A 17,444-nucleotide genomic window follows, 5' to 3' on the forward strand; every position below is an offset into this window, starting at 1 on the left:
CATTTTGGTTTCTATTTCACAATTTTTTTTATGGAAAATAACAATAAAATAATCTCATTTTTTTCTAGAATCCTAACAAAAATAATAAAGCTAAGACATTTATAATCATTAATAAAATCATATCGATGAAATATTAAAAGAAGAAAAATTACCTATATATCCTTTCTTATGTTGATATGTCTTTTTTATGAGACTTAAGTATGTTTTTGGTTATTAATAAATATTCATTTTTTGTGTTTGATTCCTAATAAATTTTTGTTTCGGGATGAGTCTCAAATATTTTAAAAAAATTGTTCAAGATTCCTACCATTAATGGGAATATGTTATCCGCCACGTTTAATCTCTAATAAACAATTGCATTTTTTACTTTAACAGGCACATAGACATGTCACATGTAATCTTTATTTGAGTAGGATTACAAGTAAAAAAGTTTTTTTTTAAGTAAAAAATGACGTTTTATTTTTGTGTTTCTCCATGTTATATTTTTTATCTTTTAAAATGACAGTCAAGATTTTTTTTTTTTTTTACTTTTGTCCTTTTCATGTTTTGTCCCTTTCTTCATTCTTTTATTTGTCTCCATCACCCTTCATCTTTCACATATCCCACCATTGTGCCACCAAGAAAATAGAATCCCAATTTGAACATCAAACCACAAAATCGAGAAAACAAAAACACCGACTTGAACATATCTCCACACAAAAAAAAATCAAAATCCCCACAAAAAACATCAAACCATATCAATAGTAACAACAAATTTGAATATGAAAGCAAGAAAAACAAAATCGATTTTGTTTGGTGGATTTCACTGGAAAAAGTGCAAATCATCGCCCCTCCTCCGAAAATGACCATGCATAGCCACCACCTTCGTAGGGCCCATTGTTGGCAAAACCCAAGCAATAAAACCGCATGACCTCGTTCCCATCAGCAATGCACCACGCTTCTTCGCAGCTTCCACAACACACATCTTCTCTTTTGTTGCCTCCATCCTTCTCCACTACACCTCACTCCCTTCATCATCCCTAACCTCATGAATCAACGATGGTGATGGAGATGGATGTTGGTTTTGCAGCTATGGAGCAAAGGCGATGAGATCGAAAGAAAGAAGCATCAAATCTGAAGAAGAGAAGCACCCATAAAGGAAGGAGATGAGATATGAAGAGAGAGGCGTCATATATGAAGAAACAGAAAACAAACAAGATTGTGATGGTAGAAGCACCCATGAAGGAAGGAGATAAGATATGAAGAGCGAAAACAGATAACGATTTCAGACTAACAATAGGAACTTAAGACAATTTTTCAAATATTAGGGACCTGATCCAAAAGAAGAATTTATTAGGGACCAAACGCAAAAAATAGATATTTATCAGGAACCAAAAACATATTTAAGCCTTTCGATAAGTATACCAAGGCCATTCATCCTAGTAAATTTTTTTGTCAAAAGAACATACACTACGAGATACAAAAATTTGACGATGGTGAAAATACAAGAAAAATTCCCATGGCAATTCATTTAAACTGGATCCAAAATAAATTGCGTTGACAAAGAGGAGCAAAAAGACATTTCCAATGAACAGGTCTAGAGATTGCCACGACATTGGGATTGAGCTGAACATGCCATGGCCTTGTTACTACTGAACTTGGCCCTCACTGCATTGTCTCTTGAAGTTCAAGGCCTCATCTGCCAGAAAATCACTGTAGAAACGATTCATATTTTAGCTCAACAATGCAGGAACAAGAAAAGAAGTGTTAGCATAATGGCAAAAATCAAGCAAATAATAACAAAAACACTCACCAAATACGCTCAGCCATCATTGATGGTTCCCATCTCGGACTCCATGGATAATCAGACATAACACGTGACTTCATAGGTGCCATTTGCGAATTAAAATGCTACATAAAAAGGTAACAAGGAAATCACTTGTATTGTACATCAAGATTACGTCAGAAACATACATTTTTTCCTACTATCCAGCTAAGTCATCCTAACAAAATAATTTGTGAGGAGAGACGAATAATCACTTACCTTACCAATTAACCATTTAAAGTACAATGCAATAATTCTTTAAAGAAAAAGAGCACAATAGTTTCTAGATCTATATATTATCAATATTTTCAAAATAGAGTATAGACATTTCCTTACTATCTCCAACAAAATATATACGAGTGGGTATATAAAAACTATACCCTGGTAAACATACAATGAGGTCACCAGACTTATGTACATTAACTACGTAACCGGAAGAATTCAGTGTTAGACATTTGACATTTTGCAGCAACTTGAGTATAAACAGCTTATTTATCTGTCACCTTCATCCCTATACGAAAGATAATGCTCAATCTTAACTTTTCAAACAAAAACATGTAGGAAAGTGGAAACAAATGTAACCTGTGAACTTTGAAGCATAATAGCCGGCTGTTGCTTTGGAAATTGAGTTGGAATTAGGAGGTGTACCTAAATAAACAAAACCATCGGAATTTTGGTCAAGTGAAAAATCAATAACTACGATAACTTATGAAATGAAGAAAAAATTCATACAAGATATCAGCATGAGCCTTGGAACATAAAACTATCAGAAGACTGAATTCAAGTATTCAACTTCATAATTACAGGCAGTACCACATGTATGGATGACCAGCCCAGAAACACTGATATTAGTTAAATACGATTTAGCATGTATAATACTCTCATGAGGTTAAGAGTACATTTGGTACCCCTCTTGTCTGTAAATAGCAATACCCTTCCTAGTAGTTTGTATTGAAAAACAGAGTTAAGGGAAATTGCAAAACTTCTAACACACACACACAGCTGCGCCTCTATCCTTCTCTCTCTTGTGCATTTTCACTATATATTTTGTTAGCAACTATTCTGGGCACAGAATGAATGAATGTTTTTTGGGCCTTTGGCACTGCCAAGCTTGCATGTAGACCAGTTATATCTAACCAACACTGAATATTTCCTCTATTGTTCCTCTTGTTCTGTCATACAATGGTATTTCCTCCAGACAGTACCCAAATAACTAATAGCATTCAGGTCAAATACTTTTAGGAATCATTGTCAAACTTGAAAATTGTCAGATTTCCTCTTGTTCTATCATACTATGATATGCAAGCCATCTTTTTGTGAAAAAATACATGGCTGTGTCAAATAAACCAGGCAGCATCTTTTCAATATGCATGACATGAAACTCAGAGAAAAGAAGTTAGATAATAAGGAGGAAATTTTACAACAAGTAGCAATTAGACTTTTTTGCAGATATTATAGTGGTTTTATGGGTTATCTGAATAGGATGATTAGTTTGGTCCATGATCTAAATGGCCTTTCTGAAAATAGTTTTTGACAGAGTACAGCCTCATTTGATCCTTGATGCCAACCCTCACCATGTTAAAAAAGAAGAGGCTTTTGTTGTATTCAATTTGGAACAGAAGTGACCATTGATAAGTACCATAGGAGAACCACACCACAAAAGCTAACCATTGTAGGTGGAGAGCTCAAGTCTTTATAAACACCACACAAGAATCTCATACTTCTAAAGTGGGACTCAAGTCCCATACATTGCAAATGGATCCTAACATCCCACCATACTCTGCAGCCCTAGTGCCCTTGTAGGCTGGCTATGCACAACCCTTTTGACTAGTCCTGACTGAACAGTGCAATGTCGATGTAACCACCCTCGGCACTCTTTTGTGAGAGACATAATTGGAAAGCTCTAATACCAATTGATAAGAACTTTGAGCGAATCATACCACAAAAGTTAATCATTGTAGTCAGAGAGCCCAAGGTCTTATGAAACCCACACTAGAATCTCATTACTTCCAATGTGGGACTCAAGTCCCATATCTTGCAATTGGATCCCAACATTTATGTTACACAGTATTTCTTCTGCTTCTGCAAATGAGCCCCATTCATTAAAAGAATCTCATCCAACAAGGAAAAGAAAGTCTCTGAGTCTCCATCATTTAGTACATTGATGAATTTCTGCAGAGACAATGTTGTTGCTAATAGTAATGATCCTTAGGCACTGATTTTCAACCTTGCAACTTGCTCAACAGCAGCATACATATTACATATCTTGCAATTGGATCCCAACATTTAAGTTACATGGTATTTCTTCTGCTTCTGCAAATGAGCCCCATTCATTAGAAGAATCTCATCCAACAAGGAAAAGAAAGTCTGTGAGTCTTCATTATTTAGTACATTGATGAATTTCAGCACATGAAAGAGACAATATTGTTGCTAATAGTAATGATCCTTAGGCACTGATCTTCAACCTAGCAACTTGCTCAATAGCAGCATACATATTACATAACATCCACAATCTCTAAATGGCCACATCATTCACACATAGAGCCATGCTCTGCACTAATCTACAACAAAGTGATAGGAAATTACTTGGACCGGTTTTTCAAGAAATGGGTTATGAAAATAAGAGGTAATATTATCTTGTTATTTGATGATGATATACCTACAACTGGTAGAATTTTTCCAGTTTCGAGGCTAACAGACAGTAAGAGAATTTTTTCATGTCAGTGAAAAAACTAGGGGCAAGTGGGTAATTCTAAAATGAACACCACACATACTGTCTTACTCTATACCTCAAGAAATGTGAGTGCAATTTACTCAATTTTCTCTTTTGGCCAGACATGAGACTCCCGTCAAATCAAAAGAAAGATACCAACAATAGATTTCTGCCCTACCCTGGTCACATGTTACTGTTACCAATGTCATTAACTGACAGAAGATATCACATTAAATTATGTGATAAATTTCATGGGGAAACATTTTAATTTTTCAAAAGCAAGCTTCTATCACAACAAATACACAGACATCAAGTAATGAGTGTCATATATTACCAGGAATGAGAAAACACCAGATGCAGCAAGAAAAGTTGCCTTCCTGCAAAAGACCTAGAAACAGAAAAATTAGAAGTTAGCAATTAATACAAAAACAAAGCAACCCTAGCAATTTGAGAATAAGTGTCACGGGAAGATACAGCATCAGCTTCAACTGGCCTTCCTAACGGACTGGATAATGCTTCAATGAAGTGCCTTCTAACTTCAATTAATGAAACAGCCTCTAAGACCTAAGTTCAAAGCATATTTAATCATTTGTATTAGTTTTAACATAAACGAGGATGTTCATTAAGCTAGAAAGTGCATATTAAACTAATAAAAAAATACACAGACACAGTAACGATAATGTCAGCTAACCTGTTTCCCAAGATATTCTTCTAGATTTGGAAGATATTCTGCCAAGCACCTTTGCAAAACAGATCAATCATAAAAGCAAAAATATTATCAAAAACTATCTCAATCTTGTATATGCATCGGTGTGGGACAAACACAATAATAAAAAAATTGGAAAGCTTACATCCCGTCCAACCAAGGAGGTAGCTTGACATCATCAATGGAAAATACAGCTTTCAGCTCAGGAGAAGATACTAACTTCAGGCGAGGAGCTGAAGGCACTGACATATATTTTCTTCCAACAGGATATACAACCTAGGTTCAACATATCATAAGTTGTTTGTATGAAAGCGAGTGAAAAAATTCAAAAGAATATTTAAAGAAATAAACAAAAGAAACCTGTAAGTATATCCTCTGGGAATATCTCCAGGGACAGCAAGCCACCATCTTGTTTATATTCATGTCCAGTAGGGGCACAGCAAATTTAACCTCCTCTGACTATACTAAAATGTAAAGTCACAGAAGTCAAGTCAAGAATATAGGCCAAAGGCTACATTAATTTGGTCATCCATCCATGAGTAGATCATAGAAATATTAGGACATTTTTTTCTGAAGAAATACCTTCTCAGCACCAGAACTCATATGCATTTCTATTCCCTGCAGAAGAACAATTTCAATCAGGTAATGTTTTCAATTTATGTAAAAGGTCAATTTTACCCATTAAACAAAGTATAATCCAAAATTCAGATGTGTTTTTCAATCCACAGACTGCACACGCTAATAACACCAATAACTGTTTACAGAGTCAAATCAAAGACACATAAAAGAACAAGGACACCTCATTAGGAAGGTTCAGCTAGGTAATATCTATCAAACATCAAGATTTGATGGAAGGGTGGTATCAGATTCTAGCCTACATCTGTTACTGGACCATTCATAGATATCTGCTATGTTTGTTTTACTGTTTCATTCCATGGGCACACGTTCCAAAGCACCGTTTTGAGAGAAGCAACAAATTGTTACTTCTCCTTGAACGTCCATTAGGGGGGTGTTGAATGGAAAAACAAACACACACCTAGTCCTAGCTTTCGGGGTTGAGCTAGATTTAACCTAAATTCGAAGGGATATAATTAATCTGGTGGCATATCATAAATGTTTTCATCCATATATAATATCTGACAGTCATTTACCACAATCTCTTGATAAAATTAATACAGGACCCTGGTTTCTTGTTTAGTCTGCAATTTTTACTTCACCACTGTCAAGTACGCTACCGTCTAACCGCCAGTGCCACCACACAGTCAATCCCAACCATGCTCAGGAACAAATGTAAATGAAAAAAAAAAAACATTTATTGGCATGACATAAGAAGCATTATAGAATATAAAAAATTTCCTGATGCAAACCTCTTTCACACAAACTGTATTTAGCTAAACATCATTCCAAACACGTGGCTCTCTCCAACTCTCAATCATGATTTAATTTTCTCTTACTTTCTCGTTTGTTAAAAAATAAACTCCTAAAGCATGGTTGAGACTTGGAAAGAGACACATGTTCAGAATGATGTCAGCTAAATACAGTTTGTATGAAAAGAGGTTTGCATCAGGAGAAAATTGAAGATGTTGAAATAAAACCAGCATTCTAAGAAGGAGAACTAAACTCAAAATTGATTAACCTGCCTTGAATACAATGGAAACTCTTATCCACACAGTGGTCCTAAAAGAATCAGTTACAGTTATCTAAATCTGTCGTAACCAAATGTTCAACAACCTTCAACACTAAACTAACTAACTGCAAATACATGCTGAAGTTAATTACCACATATGTGCAACATAAAAATCTACAGAGATTACGGAATCAGCAAGCCAAAACACAACATACTCTAATACTGCAATGCTTAAAGTTACCACAGAAACTCAAAATTTCAGAATATCCTCAAATGAAGAAAATTGAAATCAAATTACCTCCCTGGACAAGATAGTACTGATTTCGAATGTCAACCGGTCGTCGTCAACTTCTCCGACGCGCTTCCTCTGATAAAGCACATATTGATCCCTGTAAAGGCAGCAAGAAAAATGAATGTCAAAACAAAACCACCACAACCAAGAACTGTAAAAGAAAAAAAAAAAAAAAGACCTCAAGTACTGAATTAGGGTTAAGAGACGCGTGGGGTCTTTGTAGTTCCAATCAGACAAACAGTTATTAGCGGGTTCCGAGGAGGAAGGAAACATGTGAAAGGGGTGGAAATCGTCGTCTTCGGGGCTAAAGATAACGTCGGGGGCGGTGTTCGGAGATTCCGCGTCGTATATAACATCCCCTGAAACAAAGAAACCCTTGTCGTCGTCAAGGTTTGGTTCCCAATTGAAAGAAAAAAGATATAAGGTGGGTTAGATGGTCGAGCGAGAATGGAAGAGGGAAAAGATTGTAGGTTTGATTCTCTCTGCTGAGAAAACAAACATTTGCAGATAAGAAAGATTGATAGAAGAATGCATACATTTGATGAAGTCTAAGCAGTAGGGGATGAGGAGGGTGAAGCGATCGAGGGGGGTGGAGTTGTATTTGTCACTCGACCACATTTGTTCAACCTGAGAAAGAAAAGAAAGTGTTAGTGTTTGGGGAATAGGAATGGGGGTGGAAATGGAAAGAGAGAGAATTGATTTGATTGATTATTGCCTTGACTGTAAGACCGAAGTGGGAGAGGAGGTGGCTAAGCTGAGCGGCGATGAAAGGAGGGACGTTTTCTGGACCTGCAGCAGCCATGCCTCTCTTTCTCTCTCTGATTCGCACTTCTCTCTGTGCTGCACTTATTCTAGTCAAAATTGTATTCAGAGTAATTCCATTCCACACTTATTGAGCCAAAATATAGAATTCTTATAGCATTTTCAATTCAAGAAATTTATATATGGTTTCTTAATTATTTTTTTGTGGTTTTCGCATTATTTTGTATGGTTCTGCTGTATCATGTTATTTATAAGAAATCCATATAAAATTTTATTTCAATGCAAGAAATAATAAGAAACAGTAAAAAATTTAAACATTTAAATTATTTTATTATAATTTAATTATTATTCCAATAAAATAATTAATTCATTTTTTCAATTTTTATGTATACAAATAATAAATATGAATAAATAAAAAAATATTAAATATAAATTAAAAATAAAAAATTACATAACATTTAAAGGAAATGTGTAACAATAAAAAATACATTTTTACATAATAATAGATATTTAAATACAATGACATTGAAATAAAAAACATAATTATGAAAAACAAAAAATATTACATTAAATTAATTCTTATTTTTATTTCTGAAACATTCCTAAATATGTTCAACTAAATCTGCTTGAAGTTGGCAGTGTTTTTGTTTGTCAAGAAATTGTGCTCTCCTCTGAAAGTATGTTGATCTGATACTAGGGTGAGCACCTAAAGATACTTTGAATGTTGAAGTGTTATTACCTACACTATCGTAATCAATATTATTTTGATATGTGTCACGTTCGTCCTCAATAATCATGTTATGCAATATGATGCATGCATAGATGATATTCTTCATTTTACCAACATCCAAAAAACGTGACGGACCACGTATAATTGCAAATCGAGACTGGAGCACTCCAAACGCTCATTCTACATCCTTTCTTGCCGATTCTTGTCGTTGTGCAAATAATTTTCGTTTTTCTCCTTGTGACATTGAGATGGTCTTCATAAACGTGACAAAGTCTGGATAAATGTCATCTGCTAAATAGTATCACATATTATATTAGGTTTTATTCACCATGAATTGCACTGTGGGCACACGTCCTCACAAAACTTCATCAAACACATTAGATCCATTTAACACAGTAATGTCATTATTTGAACCGGCGGTTCCAAAAAATGCATGCCAAATCCATAAATCTTGTGATGCCACGGCTTCAAGAATGATTGTTGGGTTGCGATGATCATCTCGACAAAATTGACCTTTCCAAGCAACTGGACAATTTTTCCATTCCCAGTGCATACAACCAATGGAACCTAACATACCTGGAAATCCATGTGCTGCTCCCATTTGTAGTAGGCGTTTGATGTCTTCATTATTTGGTCTCCTCAAGTATTCATTCCCAAATATGGTGCAGATGCCTAATACAAATCGCTCCAAGCATTCCACTGCAGTGGTTTCACCAATTCGAACGTATTCATCGACACTGTCAGCAGGTGATCCATAAGCCAATATATGAATAGTAGTTGTGCACTTCTGCAATGGAGATAAGCCTTTTCGACGTAGTGCATCGACCCTCATTTGAAAGTATTCATCATGGTTGCTGAGTGCATTTACAATTCAGAGAAACACATGCCTTCGCATACAAAACCTTCTCCGAAATTGAATCTCTGTGTACACAGGATTTTCTGAAAAATAGTCATTGAACAATCGATGATGACCTTCTTCACGATTACGATGTACCACTCTTCTTCTTTGGCTACGGCTAGTGGTGTTGCCATGTAGTTGTTGTTGGCTCTCAAGTATCAACCTAATGATTTCTTCATCGCTATTATCTTCTAATTCCTCATCTATCATTTGATCTAAAACTTCATCTAAATCGATGGTTGGATCCATTATATGGTAACCAAAGTGTTTGAAATAAGAGAGAAATATTGTATGAGAGTATGTCAAAATAATGAAACATTGAACATTTATATAGCTTCATTAGTAACAGCTAGTTTATCAACGGCTAGTTTTTCAACGACTAGTTTTCAACGGCTAGTTTTTCAACAGCTAGTTTGTAATGACCAATTTTATAACAACTATTTTCATAACACTAGTTTTACAACATAAAATTCTGAATTTAAGACACAACAAATACCTATATTGCTAAAATTAAATATCAAACACAACATTAGCGTAAGAACTAAAAATTTAATATCCTAGTTTTTTCCTAATATGGTCACAATACTTTTCGTGGTCTTTGCGTTGTTGTTCAGACATGTTGGAAGTATCCTTCATGAGGATTTCATACTCCATACGTCGTTCATGTTCTTGCAGACGCTTTTCCTGTGCCTCCTTTAATTGAATAAGTTTTGATGTGTTCATATTTTTGTCCTTCATTACACTTTCTATGCCAGATAAATCGAGAGTGTTAGGACATTCTTTCCCTTTGCTTTTCCTTTTTGTTGCTTTTTGTCCAATTGGGCGAGACATTGGTGATGGCGTATCATATTCTTCGACTTCAATGGGTGTCTCTAGGTTAGAAGACAACAAGTAATTTCCAGAAGTAGAAACCTTTGTTCTTTTTGAACACTTTGACATAAATTCTGCATCAAATTTTGGTTGATCTTTCAACAACAACCAAGCATGCTCAATCTCAAATTTTTTACCTGTATCTTGTGAGTAAATCATATGAGCATCAGCCAAAATATCCTTCTCTGAACTTTCACTTCTCCTATGTTTATCTGCTTGTTTGTAGCACCCATTAAACTTTTGAACGGGAGGATGGATCCTGTTCCACCGAGATTTTAATTGAGTCCAGCTTCTTTCACAAAATTGTCCACTTTGATGCACATCGTCATTATTGTACGCATTTTTTATCCTTGCCCAATATTCTTTGATGTTTGGTCGACTCCTATAATTGAATCCTTTGATACATTCAACCATGATCAGACGAGAATCACATCTTCCGTGACCGAGAATGCGGTAGGACTTTTTTTTCCACTTGAATTTTCATCTCCTTCATCTAGTTGAATATCGTCTACACCGACGGATGATTCAATTTCATTGCTAGGGAACACAATATTGGATAAAGAAGGCCTATAACATGTGTTTGAGTTGGTGGGAGTTGATGGTTGACTATAAATTTGTGGATTTTGAGAACTACCACTAGTAGGTGGCTCTACATTGAGTGAAGGATGCATATACCAAATGTGTGGGGGTGGTGGATACATAATATACTGTAGTGGATTTTGAGAATTTTCACTGGTAGGAGGTGGTGGTGGACACATAACATATTGCGGTGGATTTTGAAATTTTTTACTGCTTTTAGGTGGTCGATACATAATATATTGCGATGGATTTTGAGAATTTTCATTGGTAGGGAGTGATTGGTTTTGCAAATAATTATAGTAACATTGATAATTATACTGATTAGGATCCATTTTAGAGAGAGAGAAAAATTGACACTTGATAGCAACAAAAAAATTAGTAGTACAAGAACGGTGAAAATATGTTGTTCCGTGCATAAATTTATAGTGAATAAGCAAAGTGAAAACATTTCCATAGCTCTGCACTTCAACGGTATTATTTTCAAATCAACGGTCAATAGCAATGGTAACATTTCCATCAATAGTCAAAATCTTTCTTAATTAATTATCTCAATTGTTCAACGGTTCAGATTCATCCTCATTAATAACATGGACGGTCCAGATCGTCTCACCTCATTAAAAAGCTACCTACTTCTTTTCTCGATAATTGTTTTTCTCTCTCCAGCACGTCTTTTCTTCTTTTCACGGTAAACTTTTTTTATCTCTCCAACAACACCTCCAGAAGCTTCCCCCTCTCCTCCTCTCTATCTTCTTCCTCTCCTCCATGGCCACATTCGTCAACACCTCCGGCCACCACCGCAACACCTTCCCGTGGTCTCACCTTCACTTTGCGTCACCACCTCTGGCCATGGTAGCGTCTCGCGTCACCTTTGCTGGCATCAACAATGAAGCACATGGTCGGGTCTCCAAAAATGGTCTCGTCTCCGGCCATGGTTGTGTCTCCGGCCATGGTCGCATCTCTCGTCTCCATTACGGTTGCATGTCGTGTCTCCGGCCATGGTCTCGTCTCCGTCTTGGTGCGTTTGCCTTCACCTTGATTGCGTTTGGTTTCTCCATTTTTTTTCCTTTACTGTTTTGCTTGAATATGAATTTAAATAACTTTTTTTTCTAATTTTATGATTGTTGGGATTTATTGCGGTTGTTCAACGAGTATATATGTTCCATGTTCTTCCCTTGACAATTTTATTTTCCCTCTTGTTGAAGCTAAGAAAATCAATTTTTTATTGTTTACATATTTGTTATGTCTGAGAAAATTATTTTTTTAATTGTTAAGTATGGTTTCTTATATAAGAAACGATTCTCAGCCATGAAGAAATGCACTCTGCCACGTCAACTTGTTCCAATGCAAAAAAAATTAAGAAACGGTTTCTTCCCGTTAAGCACCTGGGAAGAAACTTGAATTGGAGATGCTCTTAGTAAACTTTGGCTCAATTAAGTGTTTTAAAAACTTTTTGCTACTGTTTTTTTATTTTATTGATAAAAAAATACTATGTCAATTTTAAAAAATTCGATAGTAATATTAAATTTATTAATAATTTATATTATTTTATTAAAATTATCTTTAAAATTATTGAAACTTATAAAAAAATTTCTATTTAATTACTTTTTCATCTTATTAATTATTTGATTAATTAATGTGTGACATTTTTTTTATCTAATCAGAAATAATGTATTTATTTATTTTATACTTAATACATTGATATGGTCTAGGACACTCTTCTTATCTTGCTTTCGTTAATTTGAACTATGTATATCGTTTGTGATGTTGGGATTTAAAATCGAATAGATCGATTAGGCTTGTACGGTTTGAAACAATTGGGCTTCTTGATCCTAATTTTGTTTCATTAAAACTATTGTATTGTTGGTTTGCAATGTTGTTGATGCGGCAAATTACCCAAACTGGTGCTCTTTTAGAAACTTATTCCCCAAATGGGGTTGTTTCTAAACATATTCCTGAGGGGTGCTCTATTTTCACGTAGACCCATGCATGGCGCCACCACCATTGGCGCTTTCGGCGAGGACGTGGCTTGGCACGTGGCGCTGGTGTCGCCATTCCCACCAGCACCTTCCCTTTTGGCTACGTGGCGTTGGAGACGCCAGCATCAATGGCGACTTGAGCATGGCGCCAGTCAAACTGGCGACTTACGTGTAGGTGCAGCTTTTCAACTATGGCAGGGAGAGCAGCAGCTTTTCAGCTGTGACAGGGAGAGCAGTAGCAGGGAGAAGCGCAATTACCGTTGGCGAGAATATAGAAAACGCCAACAGCTTTGGCGTTTTAGGGTGTTTAAATACACCATCTGCTTCATCATTTTTTTCAGTTGTTTTCCCTTTCAACTTGGTTTTGCTTTCGTTTTCGTGGCTTTGGAAATTTCTGTGGTATCAAATATTTTTTGTAAGTTATTTTGTTATGTTGGAATAAAGATTCAATTTGAAGTATTTTTAAAAATAAAATTAAATTAGATTTTATATTTGATAGGCTTGTTAGTGTGTGTTTAAATGTAAAAAATAAAACAAAAATTGTGTAACAATGTTTATTTGAAGAAAATATTTTCAGTCAAAATAAAATATTTTGAATATAAAATTTGTATTATTATTTTTAATTAGATTAGGTTGGTGTTGATGATTTATTAGTGTGTTAAAAATTAATGAACGTTTGAACTTTGAATAAAAAAAAAATTGTAGATCAATTTATTTGAAGTAAGTATTTTGAGTACGATCTTTTTTAATATGAAGTTGTAGTATTATTTTAATTAGATTAGGTTGGTTTGTTGGTGTGTTAAAAATTTATAAGTGTTCAACTTGAAAGTGTTATTTGATGCTTTGTTTTTTCTCGTATCATATTTATTTTACTATATTTGTAGTAATTTTGTAATTACCTTTTTCCATTTTAAAGTTATTATTGTTAAGATTAATTATTTATACTACTAACTTCGTTCATGAATTATTTTGTCTTTAAAATTACTATGTTGAAATTGTTCATTTTTTTTAAGTGTCTCCCATGAAATTAATTTGAAGTTAATTAATTTTTTTTAAAAGAAAATTTGAATGTGAAGTTCCAATTAAGGGACCTTTTGTGATTATATTTTATTAGTTTGAATTTAAATTTTTATAAAATCGTTCGTGTTATTTAAGTGTGTTGATGTGAAATTTATTTAAAATTAATAATTTTGATTACATCTTGATTAGTTTAAAATTACGATATTGAAATCGTTAATGTTTTTAAAGTGTCTTAATGTGAAATTGATTTGAAGTTAATTTTTTATTAAAATAAAGTTTTGTTTTGAAGTTCCAGCAATGACTTTTTGTGATACCCATTTTATAATTTATTTGATGTGTTAAAATATTGTTTTTGTAGGTACAAGATGAATTTGGTTATAAGAGTGTTGTATTTCAATGGAAGGGTATATGAAGATAATGATGGTGTAATATTTGAAGGCAGTAAAAAAGCGATTCAGATTAAACGTAGAATTAGTTTAAATGTTTTGAAGAAAAAAATTAGAGATAAGGTAAAGTTACAAAATAATGAAATTATTTTTGCTATCAGTTGTAGATTTTTAGTGTCAAGAAAATATATTGCCTTGCAAATTTGTGATGACGAAGACGTTGAAACGATGCTGGAAAGTTTTAAACAACAAGAACAAATGTCAGTTCTGGAATTGTACATAGAAAAGGATGTGGCTGGTGATTCAATGTTTCATTCTGCAAATTCGCTTATATCATGTGGAAATTATTTATCTAATGATGAGACACAACTGCCAACAAATATGAGCAATTTACATATTGACGAAGATGATGATGATGATGATGATTATCTTGTGTCTAACTCATACGTTGAAGAGTCTTTAGACGAAGATGACAGTGTTGACGGTATATCTAATACAGACGATGAAGTCATTGACATGATTCAACCAGTAAGAATTGTTCACCCAACAGAAGGTATAGTTTGTTGTATAAAAAAATTAGACAATACATTTATTATTTGATGACAATTGTATTTAATGCTAAATAAGTATGATTTGAATTTTTATTTTGAACTGTTAAGTGCACAAGGAATTGAAAATCCATTTTGGAATGATGCTTTGCATTATAACAATATCAACTGGAGTTATCCTGATGAGGAGGACATTTGCGGTTTGGAGATGCCGTCGACCTTTAATGTTGGCGAAGAATTATATGTTTGCATGGAATTTGATAGTAATGATGCGATAAAAAATGCAGTCAAACAATATGTTATGAAGGTGCATCAAAGTTTCAAAGTTGTTGAAAGCAAATCGAACAAGTATGTGATTTGTTGCTTGAATAAAAGTGTAGAGTGTCGTTGCCCTTTCCATATGAGGGCAATTTTATCTAAAAAAACAGATACGTGGAAAGTCACACAATGGGGTGGACCACACACATGTCTGAATATGACCATGACACAAGATCACCAGAAACTTGATTTAGATTTAATTGCCACTTGTGTAGTAGGTACGTGTTTTATGTTCATATTATGTTAATTTTTTGTTAATTGTCATTTAAATTTTGTTATGTTATTGACAGACATGATCAGAGAAGATCCATCAATAAAAGTTTTTTTGATTCAAGAGAGGATTAACAATGAATTTGTGTATAAGGTGTCGTACAAAAAAGCTTGGTTGGCGAAACAGAAAACCATTGCAATTGAATATGGCGATTGGGATGAGTCATATGCGAAACTTTCGTCGTGGCTAACACACATGCAAAATCATTCTCCTAGATCATATTTTCAAATACTACATGACAACTTTATCATTGAGAATATGGTTAGTCACGAACACCGTCAATTTCATAGAGTTTTTTGGACTTTTGGTCAATGTAAAGAGGCTTTCAAGTACTGTAAGCCAATCATACAAGTTGACGGTACACATTTGTACGGCAAATACCGTGGGACCCTCTTAATGGCCACATCACAAGATGGAAATGGTGGTGTCCTTCCTTTAGCATTCGCCGTGGTCGAAGGTGAGACGTTAACAGCGTGGTCATGGTTTTTGGCACACTTGCGTGAATACGTCACAGATAAAAATGGTATTTGTCTCATATCTGATCATCATGCGAGTATAAAGTCTGTTGTGGCTAACGAAGCACTTGGTTGGCAACCTCCCCACGGTTATCATGTTTACTGCGTCCGACACATAGCAAGCAATTTCAATCGCAAATTCAATAATGCCAAAGAAAAAGAAATGTTGAAGAAATTGGGTAAGATTTCATATTTGATGGTCATGTTTATTTAACTTTCATATATAGTTAAAATTGTTATTCATAACTAATTTTATGCAGCCTACACTCCTTGCAAGCACATTTTTTTATCAAAATTTAGAAAAATTTCGTCAACTGAGTCCAGCCATAGCAACATGGATTGATCGCATTTTAAAGAAAAAATGGACGATGGCTTATGATAGAGAAGGACGTCGATATGGCCACATGACAACCAACCTCTCAGAATGTATCAATAAGGTTTTGAAGGATTGTCACAACATTCCCATAACAGCATTGGTCAAATCAATGTACAGTAGGTGTCGAAAGTACTTTGTTGAGAGTGGCTGCCAAGCCCAAAAACAGTTAAATGAATGACAAGTATATTGTTCAAAGCTTGTTAAAGAACTTAGAAAAAATCAAGAACAAGCTTGTTCACACATCGTTCGCGTGTATGATATCCACTCCACACGGATTGAAGTAGAGGAGACCTTCAACCATATAACGCAACGTGGCGGACAAAAGTGGGCAGTTAACTTGAATGGTCATCATTGTCAATGCGGAAGGCATTCTGCGCTTCACTATCTATGTTCACACATTATTGCAGTTTGTGGTTACGTGAGCATGAACTACTACCAATATATAGATGTTGTTTACACAAATGAGCACATCTTAAAAGCTTACTCCGCACAATGGTGGCCTCTTGGGAATGAAGCGGCTATTCCTCCTTCTAACGACGCATGGACACTTATCCCTGACCCAACTACAAATCATGCGAAAGGTTAGCCAAAATCAACAAGGATAAGGAATGAGATGGATTGGCTTGAACCGTCTGAGCACCGGTGAAAATGTAGTAGATGTGAAGCAGAAGGGCACAACTGGCGACGATGTCCAATGCAATCTGAGCGTGGGAGTTGTTCATTTAATTGATTTATGTATGAAAAACAAAGTCTTGTATTGGTTTAAGTTGTCTTCAATGTAATTACTTTGTTATCTTCAATGCAACCGTTGGTTAGTAACATTAGTTATTTTCGTTTGCGTACTATAGTTTTTTATTTCATTACTTATTTTCGAATGTAGCACACTCTTAATGGCTGCGAACATATTTGGATGACCTGTTAACCGCCAACCCTAAACCCTAAACCCAAACGCTAAACCATAAACCCTGAACCATAACCCTAACACTAAAAACTGAACCCTGAACCCAAAACCCAAAACTCTAAACACAATACCATGAACCCTAGACCCCAAAA

At 34.8% G+C, this 17,444-nt stretch overlaps 1 protein-coding gene and 1 pseudogene across 1 annotated transcript; both read right to left on the minus strand.

Annotated features, from left to right (window-relative positions):
* Positions 1–1,315: 1,315 nt before the first annotated feature.
* Positions 1,316–8,037, minus strand: LOC100814793 (BRE domain-containing protein). Its single transcript, NM_001367443.1, has 13 exons — positions 7,858–8,037; positions 7,679–7,769; positions 7,321–7,501; positions 7,149–7,239; positions 5,806–5,841; positions 5,584–5,682; positions 5,369–5,499; positions 5,209–5,257; positions 4,992–5,081; positions 4,852–4,905; positions 2,387–2,452; positions 1,793–1,890; positions 1,316–1,692 (listed from the first exon to the last, which is right to left on the minus strand). Exons 1-13 carry the CDS (start codon positions 7,942–7,944, stop codon positions 1,629–1,631), a joined length of 1,137 nt encoding a protein of 378 aa, NP_001354372.1. The 5' UTR covers positions 7,945–8,037; the 3' UTR covers positions 1,316–1,628.
* A 439-nt stretch (positions 8,038–8,476) lies between these two features.
* Positions 8,477–9,781, minus strand: LOC100792983 (uncharacterized; annotated as a pseudogene).
* Between the last annotated feature and the right edge of the window lie 7,663 nt (positions 9,782–17,444).

This window comes from Glycine max, chromosome 9 (assembly GCF_000004515.6).
Source record: "Glycine max cultivar Williams 82 chromosome 9, Glycine_max_v4.0, whole genome shotgun sequence".
In the NCBI taxonomy this organism is placed as follows: domain Eukaryota; kingdom Viridiplantae; phylum Streptophyta; class Magnoliopsida; order Fabales; family Fabaceae; genus Glycine; species Glycine max.

Bases quoted from the DNA above. Each gene is read 5' to 3' on its own strand.
- LOC100814793 (NM_001367443.1), bottom strand. From the start codon at position 7,944: ATGGCTGCTGCAGGTCCAGAAAACGTCCCTCCTTTCATCGCCGCTCAG. The intron at 5,082-5,208 runs GTTAGCTGACAT...CTTTGAACTTAG, and splicing joins AAGAATATCTTGGGAAACAG to GTCTTAGAGGCTGTTTCATT. The intron at 2,453-4,851 runs GTAATATATGAC...TTGTTTATTTAG, and splicing joins CTGGTGTTTTCTCATTCCTG to GTACACCTCCTAATTCCAAC.